This window comes from Tasmannia lanceolata, unplaced genomic scaffold (assembly GCF_043159265.1).
Source record: "Tasmannia lanceolata isolate RefF3 unplaced genomic scaffold, GAP_Taslan_0.1 ptg000013l, whole genome shotgun sequence".
NCBI classification, from domain to species: Eukaryota; Viridiplantae; Streptophyta; class Magnoliopsida; order Canellales; family Winteraceae; genus Tasmannia; species Tasmannia lanceolata.
Genome location: NW_027518690.1, coordinates 44,252,742 through 44,278,496, shown reverse-complemented (window position 1 = coordinate 44,278,496; position 25,755 = coordinate 44,252,742). Strand labels below are relative to the sequence as shown.

The 25,755-nt window shown below is 39.3% G+C and overlaps 1 protein-coding gene across 3 annotated transcripts in view; it reads right to left on the bottom strand.

The window, feature by feature from the left end:
- LOC143890211 (protein CHROMATIN REMODELING 20-like) overlaps positions 1–25,755 on the bottom strand; it is a 61,824-nt gene that overhangs the window by 27,253 nt on the left and 8,816 nt on the right. For 2 of the 3 annotated variants that reach the window (XM_077394802.1, XM_077394804.1), the window contains exons 3-9: positions 17,227–17,289; positions 17,035–17,127; positions 16,843–16,935; positions 10,337–10,527; positions 9,977–10,226; positions 1,337–1,450; positions 329–412 (exon numbers count right to left, since the gene is read on the bottom strand). In XM_077394802.1, the coding sequence (XP_077250917.1) occupies positions 329–412; positions 1,337–1,450; positions 9,977–10,226; positions 10,337–10,527; positions 16,843–16,935; positions 17,035–17,127; positions 17,227–17,289 (888 nt within the window). Of the gene's footprint in view, positions 1–328; positions 413–1,336; positions 1,451–9,976; positions 10,227–10,336; positions 10,528–16,842; positions 16,936–17,034; positions 17,128–17,226; positions 17,290–25,755 lie in introns of those variants that run through there. The other variant, XM_077394803.1, reaches the window with a different exon arrangement.

The following is a 25,755-nucleotide window of genomic DNA, read 5'->3' as shown; positions in this document are numbered from 1 at the left end:
GCAACATGAGAAACTAATAAGCATATGGACTGTCACTTTGATTAATTGATTCTATCCGAACACATCCTCATGTTTATATAGCAAACATTTAATCTTACATTTCACACTGAGAACTATAATTGTAGCATTATATCAATTCACTTTCACTCTCTTCAAAACAATAATGAAAAGTTCATTTCCAAAAAAAAAAAAAAACAATAATAAAAAGCAATAAGATGGAAAAATAACATTGGCAGAATTAAGTCATTGGCCACAACATATGAGCACAAGTGCACAGCAGACCCTAAGATGGCCAAAAAAAAAAAAAAAACAATAGATAAGTTCCCACCTGAAATTTTCTGTTTTTTCGTCTCTGCCTCTTCAATTGAAGTTGCAGCTTCTGTGCAATATTTGCATCATCCTCTTCTTTGACCTGTCAACAGAAATTTGACAAGTCAAATTTGGGGCGGTTTGGCCCTATTGTAATCTGAGTCTCCACAAAAGCTTCACTTTTTATTATTCCTTACAAGAAAAACAGCTTAGAATCAAAGAACCATACAGCTCCATACTCTTATGATTTAGAGTTTCCCTCATCTAGCTTTTCCAACAAATTTATACTGGTCATATCACCTCTCGTATCATAAATAACTGTATCATATCTTAGCTTTTAAGCAATGCAAGGGAAAGCCTTGTGGTTGGCTACGATCTTGTGATAAATATAGGATTTTTTTTTTCTTTTCAACCACTTACACCCTGAAATCCCAAACCAATGTCAGACATGAGTCACATCATTTCAAGTATGCACGTATTTTTGTGTGTGGATATATAAAAAAATTAAGGAAAGAATTAACTTAAGTGGGTCCCAAAAACTGACTGTAAATAACTGACACCATGCCTTTATCAAAAAATTAGAATTGAGAATTGTGTGTTTTTATATTTTTATGACAAACACATGATCGAGTGATATTCATGCCTCTCAACCACCTACCAACAGAAGTCTTCGGCCAAATCATGCTAGAACCACGTCACATTGTTTAGAATTGTGTGATACTTACCAGAAACCCATCTTCAAGCTAACTCACATGAGAGATCTCTGTGGCCATGATACACTAAATGAAAACATGATGCCCATGGCTAAATCATGCTAGAACCAAGTCACATTGTTTAGAATTGTGTGATACTTATCAGAAACCCATCTTCAAGCTAAATCACATGAGAGATCTCTTTGGCCATGATACACTAAATGAAAACATGATGCCCATTAATTCTCTATGTTCTATCACAGAATTTATGAAGCAATGAGAACTAAAGAGAATTACTCTACCAATGGATTAAATGCAACTAAATATTGGTATACCTTCCTAAAGTTTTTCTTTTGCTCTTCAGAAAGATCAATTTCTTTTTCATTTGCAACTGCATCTGCATAAAATGGATCTCCAGAGTTGCTCTCAATGTCATTTATCTCCTCAACCTGACAAAAATAATCCCACACTGAAGTTCTGGTAACAGTAAAATGAAATTACTGCCAACACAAAATGATCCGTGCTATATATAAGGTAACAAACACGAGCAAAAAAGAGTAAATGACATCACATGATAACAGCCAAGTCGAATAACAAAGCAACTGATATAAGTGGCTAGGTGTTTGTAGTGGAGAAAAGTGGAAGGGTGATACTTTTAGCTTTAGGCACATAATCAAAACCACCAAGCTAAAAGAAATCCGGGGGACAAACAACTAGAAGCATACCCAGAAGCAGCAATATTGTCATTTAAACAAACCGAATGCATTTCAAAAAGCTGTAAAATCAAATCCAACAACTAAAATAATGTTTTCAAAATCCCTGAATGTTAATTTCCTGTATTTTTTTAACTAGACATATACATTTTGATTTATATGGGAGTTGTTCAATGCCTTTGCTTCCTTTCCATTTTATTTTTGAAAATCATCAATTTTCCTCTCCTAATTTGTTGGTCAATAAGAAGAAGATACTGTATGCGCCTTTTAAACAATCACTTTTCCTCAAGAAGCCGCCACATGAAATAAGACTTTGGCAATAATCTTAAACACCGCCCACCAAGATTTACAAACTAAAAGACCATAAAGACTGTTTAATTAGAAACCAAAGTGTTAAAGAATATCATATTTGTTTAGATCTGACCGTTGGATTGGATGTGGGAGATTAGGCAGTTGGGATAGATTTAGTATGTAGGATTTCCATGTTTATCTCTTTCCTTGGTTAGGCCAATCTCTTGCTAGCTTTATTCCTTTGAGTGTTCTATTTAAACACTCATTAGGGCTAATTGTAATCAATCCAAGAATAATAGAAATCTCTTAATTTTATCATGGTATTAGAGCAGGTCGATCCGACCACGCATTGAGTACAACCCTAGCAAACCCGTCCTCCGGCGGACGGCGGATCTAGCCGTCGTCAGCCGGGCCGCCATCAATCCCCATCACAATTATCTTCACCATTGCAAATCCTTCTCTCAGACCCCAACTATCTCCTAGCCTGGTTCAGCCATGCAACCGCAAACCACCTAGCGTCGTCCTCATCGAATAGACTGCCTCGGCTATGATCAAGGGCATCTTTGCTCGAATCCCAAATCCTTGGCAACTTTCTTAAAACCCATGTCCTCGGTGCCTTCTTCTCGAAATGATCAATACTTTATTAGTCAAATCCATTGAAATATATGCAAGGAAGAGGAGTGGTTTCCTTGGCCATAGATTCTGTGGACATTGAAAACAAGAAGCAGCATCAACAGGCAGGGATCATCATCTTTGGCAGTCAATATTATTGGCTATTCAGCAACATCATCAAACTCTTTCATCATCAGAGGATCTTCATCAGCGTAGATTTCACGACGTGGATCAAATGTCTAATTTCATTTTTTGGGGGGAAATTTTAATTGTTGGGAATTTTATTGTAATATCAAACCTATGTCGATTTTTCAATCCACATACATTTGAGGGGGCATGTTAAAGAATATCATATTTGTTTAGATCTGACCGTTGGATTGAATTTGGGAGACTAGGCAGTTTGGATAGATTTAGTATGCAGGATTTCCATGTTTATCTCTTTCCTTGGTTATGCCAATCTCTTGCTATCTTTATTCCTGCGAGTGTTCTATTTAAACACCCATTAGGGCTAATTGTAATCAATCCAAGAATAATAGAAATCTCTTAATTTTATCACAAAGCAATGTAACTACCATCAATTCCTTCACAATCATGAAAGTCAGAAGAACCTGGTATTTCAACAAGAATAGAAAAAAGAGAATGAGATTACATCCAGAGCTGAAATTCTAACCCTATAAAGGTCAAACATCGCTTCTCTGAACTTTTCATCAAAACAGAGCTTCAGCCGAGTCGAAGTTGCAGAAATCCTATGGAAGTGAAGCCACCACACTCGGAATCCTCATCTCTCTTTGCAAAACAGAGGTAGAGAAAAATTGTTGACTGTTCGAATTACAATCTACGCTAACCAGATCTGACTCATACCAATCATAATTAGCAAAATGAAAAATCGAAATGAAAAATGTCAAGCCCAAAAAACAAGTTTAAAATGTCTACAACTTAAAAAAATGTGGGAAAAAAGCAATTCAAAAATTGCAGAGAAAAAGAAATACAGCAGGTCAAAAAGACACTGTAAAACAATACCGTTCCAATCGACCGTTGCAAAAACAGGGGGGCATATATGAATCAAAAATTCAAAAAACCATCAATAAGTATAATCAAGTTACCATTTCAAAAATAACGTATCATCAAGTTCGAAAATCTAACAAAAAAAAAAACCCCTATGATTCATTCATTCCTCATCATATTTAACTAACACAGATTACTCGTAATCATGGTTTTAAATTTTGGTCGAAATCCAAAATTTCGGATTTCGGTTGAGACCAAAACCGAAATTGGTGAAATCTGAAATACTGGGTTTTACCAAATTTCGGACATTTCGGCTGAAATTTCAAGAAATTGATTTAAAAAAATAGAAATATTCTGAAATTTTTGCCAAAATTAAAGAAATTTAGGTAATTTCGGCAGAAATTTGGTAAATAATTGAATAATAATTTGGATATATGGTTTGGGAGCTAGAGCTCAGCCTGAGCTAGAGTTCAGAATACACCATCTCCCATAGTTGTTTAACTCATCCAACCCATTCATTCTATAGGTTTATGATTAGGATTATGATTTCTGGTTATGGTTAGTATTATACGTTATGGTTAGGGTTATGATTTGTGGAGGTTTAAAATGGATGGCTAGAAAATGGGGTTCTATAGATCGTATGGTTAGGATTATGATATGGAGATGGTTTGTTAGGAACATCCTATCTATGCGAGGTCCTATAGAATGAATGCGCTGGATGAGTCAAAGAACATGGAGATCACGCCCCCTAATAATTTATCATTATTACCAGATGTCAGCCGAAATTTCAGTTTTCAGTTTCGGTCAAGGCCGAAATGGATGCCGAAATCGAAATTTAAAACCATGCCCGTAATGCATTGAAGTGAGGCGGTCTATTTTGTTTCTTCTTAGATAATGGGACGAAGTAGAGGGTGAGACATCGAGTGGGATGGAGTGATGGACTACCAAAGACACCAAGAAGCATGGGAGGAAAGGAAAATGATAACAAGGAAAAAAAATTTCTCGAGTCTTTGTCTGAGAGGCCAAGAGAGGCTACTAAAATGAAATTCGTATAAAGTGGAAGCAAGAATTTTATTTTATTTTTTATTTTTATTTTTTTTGTACTTTCACTCTGTGTGCTTCTTTTGCCTTGTACTGACCATCTTGGTCGTCAGGGTCCTCCCTTTTTCTTTATATTAATGAAATATTCTACCATTAAAAAAAGCAAGAAAAAAGTGAAGTTGATTAAAGAGTTGAAAACAAATATCAATTTGAAACAAATGCTCGTCCTCCACACTCAATTTAAAACAAATATTAAAAATTCTTTGATCAGTCTTTGTTAGGCAATTGGTTGTGGAGGTTCGGGAAGAGAGTGCTCTTTGGGTGAGAGACTGAGAGTAAGTGCTAGTAAGTATGGTTCGGATTTGTCTCGATGGATGTCGGAAGATAGTTTTTCGAGGAAAGGATGCACAGTGTGAAAGGACATTTTGGGCATTTCCATAGATTTTCATCAGGGCATTAGATTCAGGGTGCAGAGAGGCGATCGTGTGAGATTTTGGTTGGACTTGTGGTGTGGGAAGGAACTATTGAAGGATGCATTTCCGGATTTGTTTTTGGTGGCGTCCGCTAAGGATGCTTTGGTTAGGGATTGTTATGTGAGGATGGAAGGAAGGGTTATATGGGCGCCTGCTTTTAGGCGTAATGTCTTTGATAGAGAACTAATATTGGTTTCCAGGCTTTTTGATGTTCTTGAGAGTTGTTATATTAAGAGGGATGGGATGGATGCCAGGGTATGGATTTGGAACACTGCAGGTGAATTCACATCTAAATCTTTTTACAACCATTTACTGCCCTCTCCTGTTGCTCTTGATATTGCCAGAGTTTGGTCTATCCCAACCCCCGCCCCCCCCCCCACGGCCCCTTCGGTTGTTGTTTTTGGGTGGGCGGCCATATTAGGGAGAATTCAAACGATTGACTTTTTTAGAGATAGAAAAATGAGCATTATTAATTTTTGTACCCTTTGCCATGAATAAGAGGAGTCGGAGAACCATTTACTTCTTCATTGTAGTTTTGCGAGAAAGGTGTGGGGAATGGTGTTGGGGAGATTTGGTGTGCATTGGATTTTTCCGAGAGGCATTGCCCGGGCTCTAGAGAGTTGGCAATTAGCTCCGCGGGGATTGAAGGGGAAAATTCTATGGAAGCTATCTTTTCTTGCCATCATATGGTCGTTATGGAGAGAAAGAAATGCTAGAACTTTTAGAGACATTTCTAAAAGTGTTATCTTTGTTGCTTCAAAAGCTACGGCGTTAACTATATTTTGGGCAAAGTCATTGCCTTTATTTAATTTTGTATCCGCATTCGATTTATGGTATGGGTGGTTAGAGGTGTGCTCAAGTGTTGAAAGGAAAACTAATATTGTTCAAGCTTGGGATCCTCCAGAGTATGGCTCCTGTAAGCTTAATTTTGATGGATCAAGTTTAGGTAATCTCGGCCCGGCAGGTATTGGAGGGGTTTTAAGGGATGATAAGGGTGAGGTGATTTGGTCATTTGCTGGTCCTATTGGGATTGCCGATTCGAACGAGGCAAAAGGGTTGGCTACTCATCAAGGAATAAAGCTTCTTGAAGGGGAATATCTTAATAATGTGGTGGTGGAAGGTGATTCTATCAATGTTATCCGATGGTTATCGGGTTCTCATAAGTTTTCATGGACGTTTGCGGACTTTTTTAATGAGATCCTAGATATTATCTGAGATTCTCATGTAGCGTTCAATCATGTTAGGAGGTCGGCAAATGAAGAGGCAGATTCTCAAGCTAGGAGGGGGGTTGGTTTGGAGTCTTTGGAGAAATTTGATTCTCTTCCCCTTTGATGATGTTATTTCTTGAGTTGTAGTGTTTATTTCTTTTCTGTAATCTATCGGTCTTTTTTAATGAATTTTACCATTAAAAAAATTCATTTGATCAGATAATGGAGATCAATACACTTCTCATACTACAAAAATTATCTAATGGAGAATGGTTTGAGTTTCAAAGTTCATGTCCTTATACTCCACAACAGAATAGAGCAAACACATACTGGAAGTCATCAGGGCCTTGATCCTTGGAATGAATGTGGACGAGATTAGGTGGTCCCACGTGCAAGATAATATTTGACATGTAAGGATTTGCACATGTAAACAATAAGATAAACATCAAAGGAATGATGAGCTGACAAGTCTCTTTTATTTTGTTGGAAAGAATTTGTTCGTTTCTAATTCCATTGAAGTTTTTGATGCCTTAGCTCAACCACAGCAGAAAGAAGTCGTGATTGAAGAAATGAAGAATTGAAGACACATGAGTTTGTTTCTAATTCCATTGAAGTTTCTGATGCCTTAGCTCAACCACAGCAGAAAGAAGTCGTGATTGAAGAGATGAAGAATTGCAGACACATGAAAAAAAAATCATAAATCGGACATTGTTGCGTTGCTGAAAGGCAAACAATTAGTCGGATCGAAGTGGGAATACATTGTGAAACATTAAGCAGATAGATCTACAGAGCACTAAAAAGCCCTTTTGGTAGCCAAAGGATTCATACAGTTGTAAGGGATCAATTATCATAAGACGTGCTCTCCTGTGGCTAGAGACTCAACTCCGTCAGAGTTCATCTCTATTTAGCTGCCAACAAGGAGTGGTCCTTCATCAATTAGAGGTGTAAAACGCCTCCCTTCATGGAAATTTTGTAGAAGTCTACATGGATCTTTCTCCTAGATTTCAACCTAATGGGTAGAACGGGAAAGTATGTAGGATAGAGAAAGCGATACATGACCTAAAAGAGTCGCGTCGAGCATGCTTTGACTGATTCAGTTCAGCTATGGTCCAAAGGTTTTTTTCTTTTTGGCGGGGGGGGGGGGGGGGGGGGGGGGGGGGGGGGGGGGGGGTTGTAAATGATCCAAAGGAAATGTGTTCATTGAAATTGGTCCTCTCAAATATTTCTTGGAAATTGGAGTGGCTAAGCGTAGCATCTTCATATCTCAAAGGAAATATGTTCTAGATCTACTATAAGAGACTCGTAAGTCGGGAACAAAGCCAACTGATTGCCCCCATGGAATTGAACCATAGGTTGGACGATCAACAGGGAGAACCTCTCACTAATCCAAGAGTCTATCAGAGACTTGTTGGAAAGCGTACTTACCTCATCATCGCCCCAACATTGCATTTGCTATGAGTATGGTTAGAAAATTTATGCACTCACCTCGGACCAAGCAGCTAAAAGCTATTCAAAGGATCCTACAAAATCTCAAGGGAAAACCAAGCAAAAGGTTTTTGTACGCCAAGAAGGGTCATTTGACTATTGAGGCATAGACGGATGCAAATTGAGCAGGCTCACAAACTGGTAGGAGATCTAATAGTGGCTAATTCACCCTTGTTGGGGGCATTCTGGTCACGAAGAAGTCTAAGAAACAACTCGTGGTTAAACAAAGCAAACCTAAAGGTAAAAACAATAAAAAAATACTTGAATTTATAATTTTCCTTTAATTTCGATGGGAGCTGATAGGCAATCTAGGAAGGGCTGGGATTGGGGGGCTTATCAGGGATGATAAAGGAAACAACAATCATGTCTTACTCCGGACCGGCAGGAGAATGTGATGCAAATGCGGCCGAAGTTAAAGCTCTCCTCTTTGGCCTTCGATGGGCCCATGAGCACGTTCTGAGTCAGCTAATAGTGGAAGGTGATCCAGCCAATGCAGTGAGCTGGGCATCAAGCAAATCTAAGGGTCCTTGGAGGATCCAAGGTTTGATTGCGGAAATCTTAGACCTTATGACTCTATTGAAGTCGAAGATAGAGCATCGAAGGAGATCTGCAAATGAGGCGGCAGACTCTTTGGCTAAGGAGGGGTTCCGCGGGAATCTACACTGATGGTATCATTATCTAATCCCCCTTTTTAAAAGTATCTTGTAAGAGGTCTTCGGAAAGTTTTTTATGTAATGTAAGTCGTGGGACAACTTGTCCCTGACTAATCTTATTGAAATTAATGAAATGTCAATTTTCAAAAAAAGAAAAAAGAAACAACACGTGTTGGCTAGATCTTCTGTCGAGGCATAATACATAGCTATAGCACATGCAACGTGTGAACTTTCTTGACTTAAGATTCTACTCGTAGAAATGAGAGTAAGAGTGGAGAACCCCATGAAAATCTAATGCGATAACCAGGCAAGCAGCCATCCATGTCATCTCTAATCCAGATTTTCATGAAAGAAAGAAAATATAGAGGGGGAAAGTCATTATTTGAGAGAGAAAAAATGGAGCGAAATAACACTACAGTTCCATACGTTAGATCAGAGGATCAACTTGCCAATATTCTCACCAAAAGAAAATATAGAGGGTGAAAGTCATTATTTGAGAGAAAAAATGGAGGGAAATAACACTACAGTTCCATACGTTAGATCAGAGAAATAACACTACAGTTCCATACGTTAGATCAGAAGATCAACTTGCCAAAATTCTCACCAAACCTATTCCTAGAAAACGTCTACAAAGGATTCTTGGAAAGCTGAACATGTTTCAAATTCATGGTCCAGCTTGAGTGTTGAAATGTAGATGTTTAATTCTTGTTTATTTTAGTTGCATCTATGGTAACGTAAGGGACATTTTTGTCCTTTTGCTATAAGAACTTAAGCGAATATAAAAGGAATCCCCCGTGATGGGAACACAACACTCCCTTCTCTTATCCTACTCTTGTTCTCCTTCTTCCATTGCTTTGAACTACAATATCCAAGATAATTTTCCATTGTTTCCATTCGTGAGAAATTGAAAAAGCTTTAGAAAACCCATTCACCACCTCACCTTCATAACTGAAAAAGTTGTGTTGCATAAGATCCCTTCAAAGTTCATGGCTACAAATGTGTGTCTATATCTTCGGAAATAATTTGAAGTCATATTTTCAGTACTGTCAGTCAATCATATCAACAACTACATAAACAACTACATAATTCTGAAAATTACTGAATAAAATTATCAGACAGCGGTACGATGCAAAGTTAAATCACTAGTCCTGACTGCAATAGATAAAATACAATTATAGATAGTTCGGAATGGTCTTGAAAAATGCAGACCCCTTCATTAGTTAATCATCGGGAAAAAAAACATAGCTCAGATATAGAGTTAAGTGTTGCATGTTTAACTTGTTAATAGATAAGAAAACGTAGTCGAATTATTTTAGTCACACTTTAAAAAAATGCAGCCTTTTTTTTTTTTTGAAAATGAAAAATGTAGCCTTTCTAGAACAAAAGAAAAATATCAGAATTAGAATGTGTGAAGATACTAAAATATCATTTTATGAGTTTCAGAATTAGAATGTGGAAAGGTACTAAAATATCATTTTATATGAGGTTTGATACCTCATCAACTCCAGGCAACTTGAGCCCCATGTTAGCAGCTTGCTGTGGAGTGCTGGCCAAATAGACACAAGCCCAATGCTTGCTGCCAAATGAAGCATTATCCTCAGCTGCCCTGTGAGATTGAATAAGCTCACTGAATGAGCTCCAATCCTTTTCTGAATTTTCTGTCAGCATCTCTTTAGTTTCTTCAATTACAAGTTTTTTTCCCAGAAACCCACTAGCACCTTCTTCCAACAACCTACCATGTTGTCTGGTCCCATAACAAATCAATGAATTAATAAGCTTGACAAACTAAATATGAAATTCCCAGAAGAAACATGATAAAACAACAAACCATTCGGGGAAAAAACTCATCTATACCTCCTCACAGGCCGACAAGATTGCAGATACTTTTCCGCATTTGAAATTGATTCAGTAACTTCGGTAGTTATCTGAGACCCTACCCAGTGTGCTCTTTTTTTCCATGCGTCCGTGCAGCAACCATTAGGTGCCTGACTTTCAATCCATTTATAGAGACTTGGAAGCTCAATACCAGCCCCATCAAGTTGTTCCTGTATGTGAATTTGATTTTTAAATTTTCAAGATTGTTAACTTACCAACTTCTCCAATAGCTTAACCTGTTGGAGAAAGGCGTTATTTATCTTTTATACTTTAACACTCCCCCGCACGTGTGGCCCACTTGGCAAACACGTGGCAAATGTGGTCCCACTTTGGGCCGACCATCGCATGTGGACTTTTTGCTATCCGGGAGGTTTGAACTTGAGACCTTTGGCTCTGATACCATGTTAACTTACCAACTTCTCCAATAGCTTAAGCTGTTGGAGAAAGGCGTTATTTATCTTTTATACTTTAACAAAGATTAATAAAATAAACAACATATCTATTATATTTCAATTAAGTGAATAGTATTATTTCCGAAACAGTAACAAAAAAATTTATTGAAAGAAAAATACAATCCAACTGACTGAGATGGTCAGGCAAGAAGGAAAAGGAAATCACAGGATCAGTTCTCATAGAAAAGAATCAGAAATCATCGCTAATTAATAAGGAAACCCTAACCAACCCCTCCTAATCAATGAAAATCACTCAGGATTGGCATCTCTTTCTACGGGGTAAAATGAGAACTGCCAGTCTGCTAAGAGATCAATGGCATTTTCAATCCCGTTCATTAACCTCCACCTCATAGACAACAATCAGAGGATCATCGCCAATTAACAAGGTATACCCTTAACCAACCCCTCCTATCAATGAATTTTCTTCTGGATTGGCATCTCTTTCTACAGGGTAAAATGAGAACTGCCTGTCCGCTAAGAGATCAATGGCATTTTCAATCCCATTCATTAGCCTCGACAAAAATTCAGATCTCAAACCTGTACGGGTGTGGCTCTTTGGCTTAAAGTCATGGATATGCTCCCAAGTGACGAGAGTTAGAATCCCACTGGACTTACCCGATGCGCGTGGTTTACGGGTGACCGTTCGCATCCGTAGGGAATAGTCCTGCCCTAAAAATTGGGGTGGGGATATCCTAAACTCAACTCAACTAAGCCTTTGTCCCAAACTAGTTGGGGTCAGCAGTGGGGATACCCTACGTCATCAAAAAAAAATTCAGATCTCAAGAAGAAAAAGTGTTCACCAAGATATTATGCTAAAAATTTCAGAAATATCTACACTGTTCAAAAATGGACCCTCCATGATAAAAAAAAAAACGTTCATACTTTAAGGAAGAAAGCAAGTCCTCATCCACATAATTACTTTAAAGTTGAAGTATATGTATTTTCTGAAAATAACAGAAAAAATTTCTCCTACCCAACACTTTAGATAGGCGCCCAAAACGTTAGATCGCCTTTCGCAATTGTCACTGCTAGAATCTGACTAATGTCAGCAGATCAGTATCCTTTTTTTTATGGGTAAGCAGGGGTAAGGCAGACCCCTACCAGAATGTATAAATGAAGAAAGATATACAAGGATCTTGAGAAGCCATCCTAACCTCCATAGAGGAAAGGGGAACAAAACAACAACATAGAGAAAAGGCCCACACACAGCTTGGGCAAACAACACTGATAGCAACAAACTAAAACTAGTAAGGGTCGAACCAAAACCACAAGGACACAAAATATGCCTAAACCACCGTCAAGCACCAACTTCCCCAAAACAGCCAAGCCCCCTTATTAACCTAGCTTTGGGGGAGGCCTGGATAAAGATGGAAGAACACAGGAGGAAGCTGGGCGAAGGAGAAGAGCCAGAGATTCTCCATTTTTTTTCTTTTGAACCCTTTGCCAGGCACCATCATCAATGGAACCATCTCCTAGGATTGCGAATTTGTTGCCATCCATGTGAACTTGGATAGGATTTGAGCTAGAGCCTAGGATGTTGCAATGAGTGGGATTATTCGAAGCTGCTGAATTTGGAGTGAGTGTAGCTGTTTCTTCTACTTGGTTTGAAGCAACTGACCTTGCTTGTCTTTGGACTGGTTTCCACACTAACTTTGAATTTTCATTGCTCCCTCTCAGATAGAGATGACACTCCACGGTACAATGGCTAAAATCGCAACAGTAGGAGCAAGCCTTTGGTTTCCAATCATAGACAATCAATTGAGTTATCTCTCCTGAAGAAGTTCTTAAGGTAATGGAGTCTTGTAGGGCTTGCTTAGCACTTATTTGAATACACAACCTCACGTAGTCTAGCCTTGACGATTCCGCCATTTCAGTGTCCATGTAGAGCGGCTTACCAATCAAGCTTGCAATCCTACTCAAGCAGATCAGTATCCTAAAACATATAATTTGTAGAAAGGCCAAGTCATGATCAAATTTTTCTTAATAACACACTTATTAAAAGAACAAAGGAAACAAGCAAGGTCTCGACCGAGATGATCATGGGTTAACAAAAACAAAGAATAACAACAAAACAACCAACTCGATCATTATCCTCAAAAGGAAAATGATCCCTGGCAGCCAAGGAGGTACCGGTCCTACCGGATGACAATGATGTCGCCTTCTGCCATTCATTTTCACCCCATGATAATACCACTGATGGGCTTCAACAGTCGGAACAGATGCTGGTCGAACATTCCCCACGATATACAGTGACTTCCAATGGAAGGGACCTTGCAATGGTAGATGCCAGAGGTTTCTTGGTGAACTAGGATCTAGCCATAGGTAGGTCTAATTCAAACACTTGCAGCCTCACCTTCAAAACTGTCCCTGAGAAATATAGAGATAATTCAACTTTCAGCAGAGCTCCAGGATGATCCATGCCAAATCCAACCTTTGGAACATTGTCATTGCAGGTAGAACATGTAGGAGTTTACCCGTCTTGCCTGGAAGTGCCGAGAACACGGTGTCCGGTAAGGACGCAGCAAGCAAGAGACTTTTACCCATCTAGGGTTTATTGCAGTCTTTTGTGATGAGTGCTCTTCCCATCTTCACAGCCTTAGGGTTGGTTTACCTATTATCCAATGATCAACCCTGGATAGGAGGAGAAGAACATCTACCTCCGAGCGACACTGAAAGAGGAACAAGCAGTGTCCAAATGGTGCAATCGAAACTTGCCTCTTCCATACGCGACGAAACCCATTCAAAGAAAAACTTTAGATCATGATCAACCCTGGATAGGAGTCCTCCAAGTGACACTGAATGAGGAACAAGCAAGGTCCAAATGGTGCAATCGAAACTTGCCTCTTCCATACGCGACGAAACCCATTCAAAGAAAAACTTCAGATCATGCTTAGACAGGAGGGACCTTGCCACTCAACTCCTCTTAAATATGCTCAAAGCTGACTTTACTGCTCCTCCAGCAACACGGGCCTCTCCTCCCCTCTTCTCCCAGTCCGGATTGGTGATAATCCAGATGATAAAGAGGGGAACATTAATATTGGGGTGTTAACTTACCAACTTCTCCAAAAGCTTAAGCTGTTGGAGAAAGGCGTTATTTATCTTTTATACTTTAACACTCCCCCGCATGTGTGGCCTACTTGGCAAACACGTGGCGCATGTGGTCCCACTATGGGCCGACCATCGCATGTGGATTTTTGCTATCCGGGAGGTTTGAACTCTAGACCTTTGGCTCTGATACCATGTTAACTTACCAACTTCTCCAAAAGCTTAAGCTGTTGGAGAAAGGCGTTATTTGTCTTTTATACTTTAACATGGGGGAACCTTGAAGTGCAAAATAATCTCCCTGCAGAACCTCTACAAATTTTACTCGTTTAGAGGGGGAATCAGAGGATTTAACACACACACACACACACACAAAAGGGGTGCCTCTGATTCCCAGGACAGCATAGCTACAAAGCATTTACATTCCCAATCACCGTCATACTATTTATTTATTTTTTATGGGTATTTTTTATGGGTAAGCCGGGGTTAGGCAGGACCCCAACCAGATATATTAGAAAAAGAAAGATCTACAATAAGCTCCAACCCCCGAGAAACAAGGGGGAAACAAAGGAAAAACAACAAACTAGACTGAAGTAGAACAAGAACAACACAGGCAACAAACCTAAGCAACAAAATCCTGAAAAAACACACAGGGAGGGGAACAAAATCCCCTTAGGTCAGAAACCACCAACCAAACTAACTTATTTCTCCTGATTGGTAGACTTTGAGAGCCTTGGAAGAACACAGGACGGGGAAGACCAAAAGAGAAGTGACGGAATCTTTCCTTTCATTTTCTTTACCATCAGCCAAGAGTCACCTTCGGATGGGGATGTCAAATTGTTAATCTCTATTTTTTCCTTTATGTTCAGGGCCCTGACTTTCGTGATCTTCAAGGGCGGCAAAACGATTAGGCTGCGGGGATATAGCTTCAAAGTGAGGCTGCAATTGATGTAGGGCAGGCAATTTCACCCGTGAAAACGGGGGAGGGGACGGGGATTTAAAAAATTCCCTGCAGCAAGGACGGGGATAGATTTGGCCCACCCCCGCCCGCCCCGTTCAATATCCAATCATTAGTTCATTTATTTTCAAGTGTTTTACTATTTTTTGTGAGAACTAGGAATATATTTCTTATAGGCTAGTGATATTAGCACTACCACATTTTGATAAGTGTACAAATACAGCTTGTCTTTTCTTCGTGTATTAGTATTAACATTTGACAACTATTCAAAAATTAAAGGACAAGATGAGTAAGCCCAAAATATCAAAACATGGGAGTGCCAACATCAATTTCAGGGCAGGGATGGAGCGGGTATTTTGTCCCCGTAGAGTACGGGGAGGGGATGGGGATTAGATATTCCCCGCAAGGAGGGGATGGGGATTCCCTGCCATCCCCGCAGCGGGGAGGGGGTAGGGATGAGAAAAATTCCCTGCAGAGGGGAAGGGGATGGGGGATGCAACATCTGGCCCCGACCCGACCAATTGCCAGCCCTAATTTGATGCCATGAGTAGGATTAGAGTCCCTCGGGTCCAAAGTTGCACTATTTGTCTTAGACGGAGCGGTGGTGGTAGCTTGAATGCCCATATCTTCCAATGGTTTTTGCTTAGGAATCCAAATTTTTCTTGCCTTCTTGATCGAATCTTTTTTATTATCTGAAATGAAGCTACATTTGTCGGTTCCGTGGCTGAAATCTATACAATGAATGCAAGCGGAAGGTTTACAATCATACTCCACTGGTTGAACATGTGTTCAGTGGGAGTTTCAATTATGATGGACTCTGAAAGGATCTTATCAACACTGACTTCGACGCAGATGCGAGCGTACTCTTGCAATGGTAGAAAATTGCAGCGACAGATTTCAGCGGTTAGGAGGCTAATTGCCTCTGATTCACTCGACCACTTTCATATTGAAGAAAGAAAACGTCCTATGGACCTTCCTCTCTTCTTCTATTGGTGTTCTACATATTTCAAATGAATGACTTCTCCTTCCCCTTGTATGGCTACCAGCCCTGGCAAAGAAAAGGGAAAACGAAGGACCCCTACGGCGTGCCTCTAGTTTCCGTCATTCCTACGGGGTTGTAGATATGATCACTGCCGTCTTGTGCGCCACTAATTCCGATTAAGAAGTGTTTCCTTCCCGTGATTACCCGTCGTTCGGCAATAGAACTAGGCTCTACGGGAGAGAGGTGTTTTGTCATGCCCTGGCCCTACAAGAATTTCTTTTTACAGGAGAAGAAAGCCATATTTGAGTACTTAACCTGCGACACTCCCGTGTCAGGGTTGCATGACTTCCGGTCCCTAGTGGAAATGATACGTAAGGAGTGTTTTGCACCGGACACGTTCAGTGATTATCTACGCAATATCAGAATCAGTGAAGTGAGGTACCTCTAAAGAGAGGGACCGAACTGAATGACTAAACCGATGCCGGGGTGCGGTATGGAGGACCGGAGCGGAGTAGGAAACAAAAAAACCATAAGCCCGAGCCAGTGCAGTGAGGACCCACGGGGCCCACGGAGCATATTGTTTATTCTCTTTTCACCTGGATGTCCCTAAATGGAGCAAAGCTGCACTGGCACTGCTCTCTGATTTGGTAAAATTTCCTACTTCCAAAAAACAAAATTTTCCTTCTTCCTTTTTAATTTAGAACTTAAGCAGTGAGTTCAAGTCGGGCATTTATTGACACCATTTTAAAAATGATAGAGAGTTTCCGGAATTAACTACGAACAATGATCCCAATTCTCACACAGAAATGTAAGTAAATAAAGAATGAGTACTTGTTTAGTAATATTGCCATCAACCTGTGTAACAAAAAGAAACACTAGGAACATTGAAATGCCCAAAAAGATGCATCAGCTGCATCCATATCCAAATAACAAACAAAATGATGTCATAAAATTACTGCAAGTTAATCTTTCAAACAAAAAAGTTACTGCAAGTTAATATAAAATGCAATTCAAAGAAAACAAAAACATGAAACAGGAGAGATAAGCACACCAACAAGAGGGCACTCTCAGCCTCTAGATCATCAAGTGTCGTTTCCCAATCTTCTATGAATGTTTTCATTTCAGTTGACACAGCCAGTTCCAACTGTACACAAACACACAAAAAAAACATATACAATATGGCATTTTCAAGGCCAAAATGAGGACTACCAACACAAGGGACAGAAACTGCAAAGATACTGACATCTCCATGAAGGGTTTGTGCCAATTCTGCTCTGACTAAACTCTCCACTTGTGCAAGTGACTCCTTTTCGAGAGATTCTTGAGCCTCTGCTGCCTAAAAATTAGAATGAGTGAAGAAAAAAAGGGCAAAAACAAAAACTTACTGCTTAACACATCAAAAGAATAATTGCAATATGGGAACGGAGAATAATACCTTACTCTCGACTTCAAAAAACTCCGAAATTATTTCTTCAATTTCTGCATCAGTCAAAAGAGCCTGCACAAAGAAACCCATCACCCATAAATTGAATTCCAAAGAAAATATTGCTGGCAAGAAACAGTTCAGTATTATCCAAATTTGAGCATTCTGCAAAGTACTGTGATCCAGAAAACACTCGTACATGGACTAAGTCGGTTTGCAAAAAACAAAATCAACACATTGTAAACCAGACTTGTTTAGACAGTGCATATGTCAGCAAACAATTTGAGTTTACAAAGACTCCTTAAATATAGGATTTAGCTTTCCTCTTCTTTTGCTAAATTTTTTAGTTCAACGCCCCTATTTATAATGTATAACCAACTACCCTAACAACCTGTATTTGGCTTCTAAAATTATAACCAACTAAGAAGGGGTTGAGCCTCTAGCTCAACTGGTCAGGGCTTTGCTCTTCAACCTTGAGGTCGGAGGTTCAATCCCAGCTAACCTACCCAAATATACACACACACACACACACACACACACACACACTAGTAAAAAACCCCGTGCGATGCACGGGCCGACAAAGAACTGTACGGACCACATCATCGGTTGATCCAAACCGTCCATGTGATGGAACACAACAGAAATAGGCTGTGCCTGTAAAATCATTTCCATAGGCTGATCCTAGCCCTCCGTTCTATAGAGGTTTCCATAATTAAAAAAGCATAAAGGACGGTGGTAGGAATGAAATTATGTGGCTTTAATGGGTGCCTTTGTTAAAAAGTATAAAGGAGGGGGTAGGATTGAAAATATGTGGGTTCAATGGGTGCCTTTCTTAAAAAAGTCAAAAAAATGATGTGTAATTCTCATAGAATTTTGGGAGAAATTCTCTCCTTTTCTCTTCTGCTATATATATATATATAGAGAGAGAGAGAGGAAAATGATTATACGCTTGAAGCGCATTTGCTTAGGTAGGCTTGAAGAGAGAGAACTCTTCTTATTGGCTGCAATGGTGGGCCCAAAACATTAAAGAAAAAAAAAAGTTGCGGCGTTACGGAGGGTGTGCGTCTTCGACGGACCCTCGGAAAAAAAAAAAAAAAAAAACCCAATTAATGTTCTCTCTCTCTCTCTCACTGTGTTTTAGGCGAAAAAAAATAACCCAAACCCTCTTTCTACGCACTCTCTCTCTCTCTCTGTCTCTCTCCAATCTCTCTCTTTGTTCTCTCTCCGACCTCTCTCTGATCGGAGCCCATCACGCCGACAAACCCTACGGGTGCGTTTCTTCCTCATGCTTGAAGCGCATATAGAATGGTGCGGTTGAAGAGAGAGGGTTTGCTACCATTGGCTCTCCTCTCTCTCTCTCTCTCTCTCTCTCTCTCTCTCTCTCTCTCTCTCTCTATGTCCCTGTGAAAATTTGAGGGAAAAAAAAACCGAAACCCAAAACCTCTCTCTCTCTCTCTCTCTCTCTCTCTCTCTCTATTAGAAGAATTTTTGGGTGAAAAAAAAAACCCAAATCGCTCGTTGAAGCAAACCCTCTGTTGGAATTTTTGGGTGAAGAAGCAAGCAAACCCAAATCGCTCGTACGCTCTTCTCTCTCTCTCTGTTGGAATTTTTGGGTGAAAAAAAAACCCCAAAAGCTCTCGTACGCTCCACTCTCTCTCTCTCTGTTGGAATTTTTCACCCAAAAAAAAACCCAAATCGCTCGTTCAAGCAAACCCTCTTTTGCAAAAAAATCAGAAATGTGGAAGAAGAAGAAGCAAACCCAAATCGCTCGTACTCTCTTCTCTCTCTCGTACGCTCATCTCTCTCTCTCTCTCTCTCTCTCTCTCTCTCTGTTGGAATTTTTGGGTGAAAAAAAACCCCCAAAAGCTCGTTGAAGCAAACCCTCTTTTGCAGAAAAATCAGAAATCTGGAACAAGAAGAAGCGAACCCTTGTTGAAGCTCTCACCTCTTCTACCCGGTGCGTTTCTTACTCTTTCTCTGCTATCCATCTCTTTTATTTTTTTTCTTTTTTCATCTTCATGAAAAAATAGGGTGAAATCTGGGATTTTTAATCTTCTTTGTTTTTCTGGAAATTTGGGATTTTTTACTTATTTGTGGTCTTCTGCCAAATGAAACCCTAGTTTCCCACTTTGCAAGTTTCATTAGTTTCCTACAGAAGATGATTCTAGCCACCAATTTAATTGCAATGAAAATAGATGGTTAATAAAACTTGCAAATAATGAAAAGCTCGTTGAAGCAAACCTGAAAAGCTCGTAGATGCAATGATTTCATAGACCTGATTTTATTTTTTTAATTAGAGCCACTACAAATTCTGTGCATATTAACTTGTGCTCTGGAACCATTAGCTAGTTATTTTAAGAAATGATCTGTATGCTATCCAGATGGTGTCAAAAACTTGAACTTTGCTTTTCTCTTTGTTCTCCAAGCAGTGACCAAGGTGAGTATTGTCTGTATATTTTTATTTTTTTTTGCTCCATGAAATGTTAGGGTTTGCTCCTCTTCCAGATTTTTTAGGTTCTATTGTTGCCAATGTGAAAAAAAAAAAATGTGATTATCTTTATCATCTATTCTTGTATCTGATTTTCTTAGCTATACATTTAACCATTTCTAATTATGATGATGGGCCATGTCTATGTTGTATTTTTTAGGTATAAAAAATGGATCCATCTATTGACGAAGTAAGATGCAACTGGTTTAATTGAGTTTGGCGATGGATTTGATCTCTGTGATGATAATTTAGTGTGGGATGGGACTATGGTTGAGGTTAATGATGGGGTGAATCTCAATGATGATGAGCCAGTATCGGAGGCTAATGATGGGAAAGACGGAGATGAGGGTTGTAGTCACGAAGTTAGTAGTCCCAACAAGGTTGCCAGTCAGAAAAGAGTTATGAATAAGCCGTTTGTGGATCAAGTTTTTGAAGCTTGGGAAGCTGCATATGAGTTCTACAATAATTATGCGTACGCTACTGGTTTTGAACTACGAATATCTAGTACAATGAAGTCAAATATAACGAAAGAGGTGATATCGAGACAATACGTATGTGACAAAGAGGGACAGAAAAGAGTTAAGGAGAAGAGAGATGATGTTAAGGAGTTGAGGGAGCGTCGCTTTACCAGAATGAATTGTAAAGCGAAGATAATCATCAAGTTGAGAGATAATCAGTGGAAAATTACAACTTTCAACGACATTCATTCTCATGAGCTTACTTCTCCACTTAAAACCAAATGCATCATTCACAGTCAGTTCTGTAATAAAAATAGTTGATAAATATGGTATTGAGGAAAATAGAGGATTTAGAGACAGAATGGAAAACTATGGTTGATAAATATGGTATTGATGAAAGTCATTGGTTAGGAAAAATGTTGGATCTCCGTGAGCATTGTGTCCCATATTTATCAACCATTGTTATTACGGAACTGACTATGTGAATGATGCATTTGGTTTTAAGTGGAGAAGTAAGCTCATGAGAATAAATGTCGTCGAAAGTTGTAATTTTCCACTGATTATCTCTCAACTTGACGATTATCTTCGCTTTACAATTCATTCTGGTAAGGCGACGCTCCCTCAACTCCTTAACATCATCTCTCTTCTCCTTAACTCTTTTCTGTCCCTCTTTGTCACATACGTATTGTCTCGATATCACCTCCTTCGTTATATTTGACTCCATTGTACTAGATATTCGTAGTCCAAAACCAGTAGCGTACGCATAATTATTGTAGAACTCATATGCAGCTTCCCAAGTTTCAAAAACTTGATCCACAAACGGCTTATTCATAACTCTTTTCTGACCGGCAACCTCGTTGGGACTACTAACTTCGTGACTACAACCCTCATCTCCGTCTTTCCCATCATTAGCCTCCGATACTGGCTCATCATCATTGAGATTCACCCCATCATTAACCTCAACCATAGTCCCATCCCACACTAAATTATCATCACAGAGATCAAATCCATCGCCAAACTCAATTAAACCATTTGCATCTACTTCGTCAATAGATGGATCCATTTTTTATACCTAAAAAATACAACATAGACATGGCCCATCATCATAATTAGAAATGTTTAAATATACAACTAAGAAAATCAGAGACAAGAATAGATGATAAAGATAATCACATTTTTGTTCACATTGGCAACAATAGAACCTAAAAAATCTGGAAGAGGAGCAAACCCTAACATTTCATGGAGCAAAAAAAATAAAAATAAACAGACAATACTCACCTTGGTCACTGCTCGGAGAACAAAGAGAAAAGCAAAGTACAAGTTTTTGACACCATCTGGATAGCATACAGATCATTTCTTAAAATAACTAGCTATTGGTTCCAGAGCACAAGTTAATATGCACAGAATTTGTAGTGGCTCTAATTAAAAAAAAAATCAGGTCTAAGAAATCATGCAATCTACGAGCTTTTCAGGTTTGCTACAACGAGCTTTTCATTATTTGCAAGTTTTATTAACCATCTATTTTCTTTGCAATTAAATTGGTGGCTAGAATCATCTTCTGTAAGAAACTAATGAAACTTGCAAAGTGGGAAACTAGGGTTTCATTTGGCAGAAGACCACAAATAAGTAAAAAATCCCAAATTTCTAGAAAAACAAAGAAGATTAAAAATCCCAGATTTCACCCTATTTTTTCATGATGATGAAAAAAGAAAAAAATAAAAGAGATGGATAGCAGAAAGAGTAAGAAACGCACCTGATAGAAGAGGTGAGAGCTTCAACAAGGGTTCGCTTCTTCTTGTTCCAGATTTTTTATTTTTCTGCAAAAGAGGGTTTGCTTCAACGAGCTTTTGGGGGTTTTTTCACCCAAAAATTCCAACAGAGAGAGAGAGAGGAGCGTACGAGAGAGAGAAGAGCGTACGAGCGATTTGGGTTTGCTTCTTCTTCTTCCACATTTCTGATTTTTCTACAAAAGAGGGTTTGCTTGAACGAGCGATTTGGGTTTTTTTTTTGGGTGAAAAATTCCAACAAAGAGAGAGAGAGAGAGAGAAGAGCGTACGAGAGCTTTTGGGGGTTTTTTTTCACCCAAAAATTCCAACAGAGAGAGAGAGAAGCGCGTACGAGCGATTTGGGTTTGCTTGCTTCTTCACCCAAAAATTCCAACAGAGGGTTTGCCTCAACGAGCGATTTGGGTTTTTTTTTCACCCAAAAATTCTTCCAAGAGAGAGAGAAAGAAGGGTAGGAGACAGAGAAGAGCGTACGAGAGAGAGAGAGAGAGGGGTTTTGAGTTTAGGTTTTTTTTTTCCCTCAAATCTTCACAGGGACATAGAGAGAGACAGGGATAGGAGAGCCAATGGTAGCAAACCCTCTCTCTTCAACCGCACCATTCTATATGCGCTTCAAGCAGGAGGAAGAAACGCACCCGTAGGGTTTGTCGGCGTGATGGGCTCCGATCGGAGTGAGGTCGGAGAGAGAAAAGAGAGAGATTGGAGAGAGACAGAGACAGAGAGAGAGAGAGAGAGTGCGTAGAAAGAGGGTTTGGGTTTTTTTTTTTCGGCTAAAACACAGTAAGAGAGAGAGAGAGAACGTTAATTGGGTTTTCTTTTTTTTTCGAGGGTGCGTCTTCGACGCACCCTCCGTAACGCCGCAATTTTTTTTTCTTTAATGTTTTGGGCCCACCATTGCAGCCAATAAGAAGAGTTGTCTCTCTTCAAGCCTACCTAAGTAGGGCTGTGTATTATTCGGCTAAAACCGAAATAACCGACCGAACCGAATTCGGTCGGCCATTTCGGTTCGGTTTGTAAGAGTTTCGGTTCGGTTTCAGTTAGTAAAAACATAAAATTTCGGATTTCGGTTTCGGCTTCGGTTATTGTTCTGAAAAAGTCGGTTTATCCAAAAAAACCGAAGTGGCGGGTTGGTTAATATACGTTATGTACCTTCGTCTTTTTCTTTTTCATTTGTTTTAATGAAAAAGAGGCTTTGCATGTGAATTCTTGGGGAATGTGCGACATTTTTTAAAATTTTGGTGTATGAGTATGAGTGTATGACAGCTGTTGTCTGTTGCCATGTGCCATTTCCTAAAAAAACAAATGTACAAAAGGGTGCTACTTACTAAAAAGACAAATGTAGAAAAGGGCCTTTCTCTAATATCTCTCTGACATCTCTCTCTCTCTCTCTCTCTCTCTCTCTCTGACATCTCTCTCTCTCTCTTAAGATTTGAGATCTCTCTCTTACCCATAAAAAAAAGATCTGAGATCTCTCTCTCTCTCTCAAGATCTGAGACGAGGGTTTAGGGAAGAAAGGAAAAGGGGATGAGTTTAGGGTTTGGGGAAAAGAAAAAAAATAGAAGAAGTTGAAGAAGAAGAAGAAGAAACAGAGCTCTCTATTCCTAGAGCTTGAGCATGAGCTTGGAGAAGAGAAACAAGAGCTTGGAGAAGGTAAAAAAAGAAGAAGAGTAAGAGTGCTCCAGATCTTGAGTTTCTTTAGGGTTTGGTGAGGAAGGGAATAGGAAAAAAGTGAATCAAGATTCAAGAGATCCCTCTCCGATCTCTATCCGAATATTTGGGTTTCAAGCTTGACTTGCTTTTGAATCTGGTCATCCTCTTTTTTTTAACTCTCTCATTTGGAGAGAAACACTGTGTTGTGTGTGAAACGAATTATTCGGTTCAAACCGAACTAACCGAAAAACCGAATTTGTAATCGGTTCGGTTTCGGTTCGGTTTCTCATAAATTCGGTTTCGGTTTCGGTTCGAATTTTGGGAAACCGAAATAAATTCGGTTTTAACATTTCGGTTTTTTCGGTTCGGTTTTAACCGAATAACCACCCCTATACCTAAGCAAATGCGCTTCAAGCGTATAATCATTTTCCTCTATATATATATATATATATATATATATAGACACACACACACACACACACACACTAGTAAAAAACCTCGTGCGATGCACGGGCGGAGAAGAAAAGATAATGGTTAATTAAAAGAAGCATTAAAACTATTAACAATAGCAAAATTGAAGTAATTGTATAACTAAAAGTGGCATACATACGAAATGATAAAAAAGGGCAATGGCTTAGATAATTGGCATGGTAATTAGTTTCTCTATAAATTGGAGGGCTAGGATCATCATATGGAAATGATTTTTGGGGCTTGCGTCGCGGCCCATCAAATGGACAGCTTGGATCATCCTATGGCGTTGACCATAAACTTCATTTTGAAAAATATGGGTGGGGCCTACAATTGGGCCTTAATGTTAATGCACGACCCACACCATAGGATGATCCAAACCATCCATTTGATGGGCTACAATCTAAATACGTTGTTTTGATAGGTATTTGCTAGCCACCTTCTCCAAAGGCTACTTCTCGCCCATCCTTTGCAATTGTCTGTGTTGAGAGATTTGTCTTATTTGACGTGGTGAGAACTGCACGGAAATACTATTTCTGGAAAGGTGGGTAGCAATAATAAGTACCGAAAGAAGCTAGCAATAATAATCATAAGCTACTAAAGTTTTGGAGGACAATTACGAAAAAAAGTAATGTACAGTAGCACAATTACGGGAAAAAGTACCCACCAATGGTACCTTGCTATGACAATTACGGAAAAAACTACAACGATGTATAGAAATATGACAATTATGGTTCTTATGTAACATACACACCCAATCGGTAATTTTGCAAAGAAAAAACGTCACTATGTTGACTTTATCCACTTTTTTTATTCAAAAAGCATAAAGGAGGAGGTAGGATTGAAATTATGTGGCTTTAATGGGTGCCTTTGTTAAAAAGCATAAAGGAGGGGGTAGGATTGAAAATATGTGGGTTGAATGGGTGCCTTTGTTAAAAAAAGTCAAGAAAAGTGATGTGTAATTCTATTAGAATTTTGGGAGAAATTCAAATAATTCTCTCCTTTTCTCTTCTGCTATATATATATATATGTGTGTGTGTGTGTGTGTGTGTGTGTGTGTGTGTGTGTGAGAAAAGAGTTCCCACTCCACGGAGTAGATAACTTATCTACTCCGTGGGCTTAAAATACAGTGGGGGCCACATTGTTTGGGTGTAACAAAGCATTCATTTGATGGGCCCACACAGAGAAAGGGTGGGCCAAAAAATTCAGCTCCATAAGACCATAGGATCATCCTAACCCTTCAATTTGTGGAGGCAAAAAATGGACAGATTTGTATACCCGTCCATTTATGCGTCCACAAATCAAAGGGTTGGGATGATCCTATGGAGCTGATTTTTTGGGCATAACCTATCTATGTGAGGGCCTATCAAATTAATGCTTTGGATCACGCAAACAATGTTGCCCCCACTGTATTTTAAGCCCATGGAGTAGATAACTTATCTCTCTCTCTCTCTCTCTCTCTCTCTCTCTGTATGTATATATATATATACTAGTAAAAAACCCCGTGCGATGCACGGGCCGACAAAAAACTATACGGACCACATCATAGGTTGATCCAAACCGTCCATGTGATGGAACACAACATAAATAGGTTGTGCCCCAAAAATCATTTCCATAGGCTGATCCTAGCCCTCCAATCTATAGAGGTTTCCATAATATGTTGTACCTCTTAAATCGGATGGTTAAGATCACC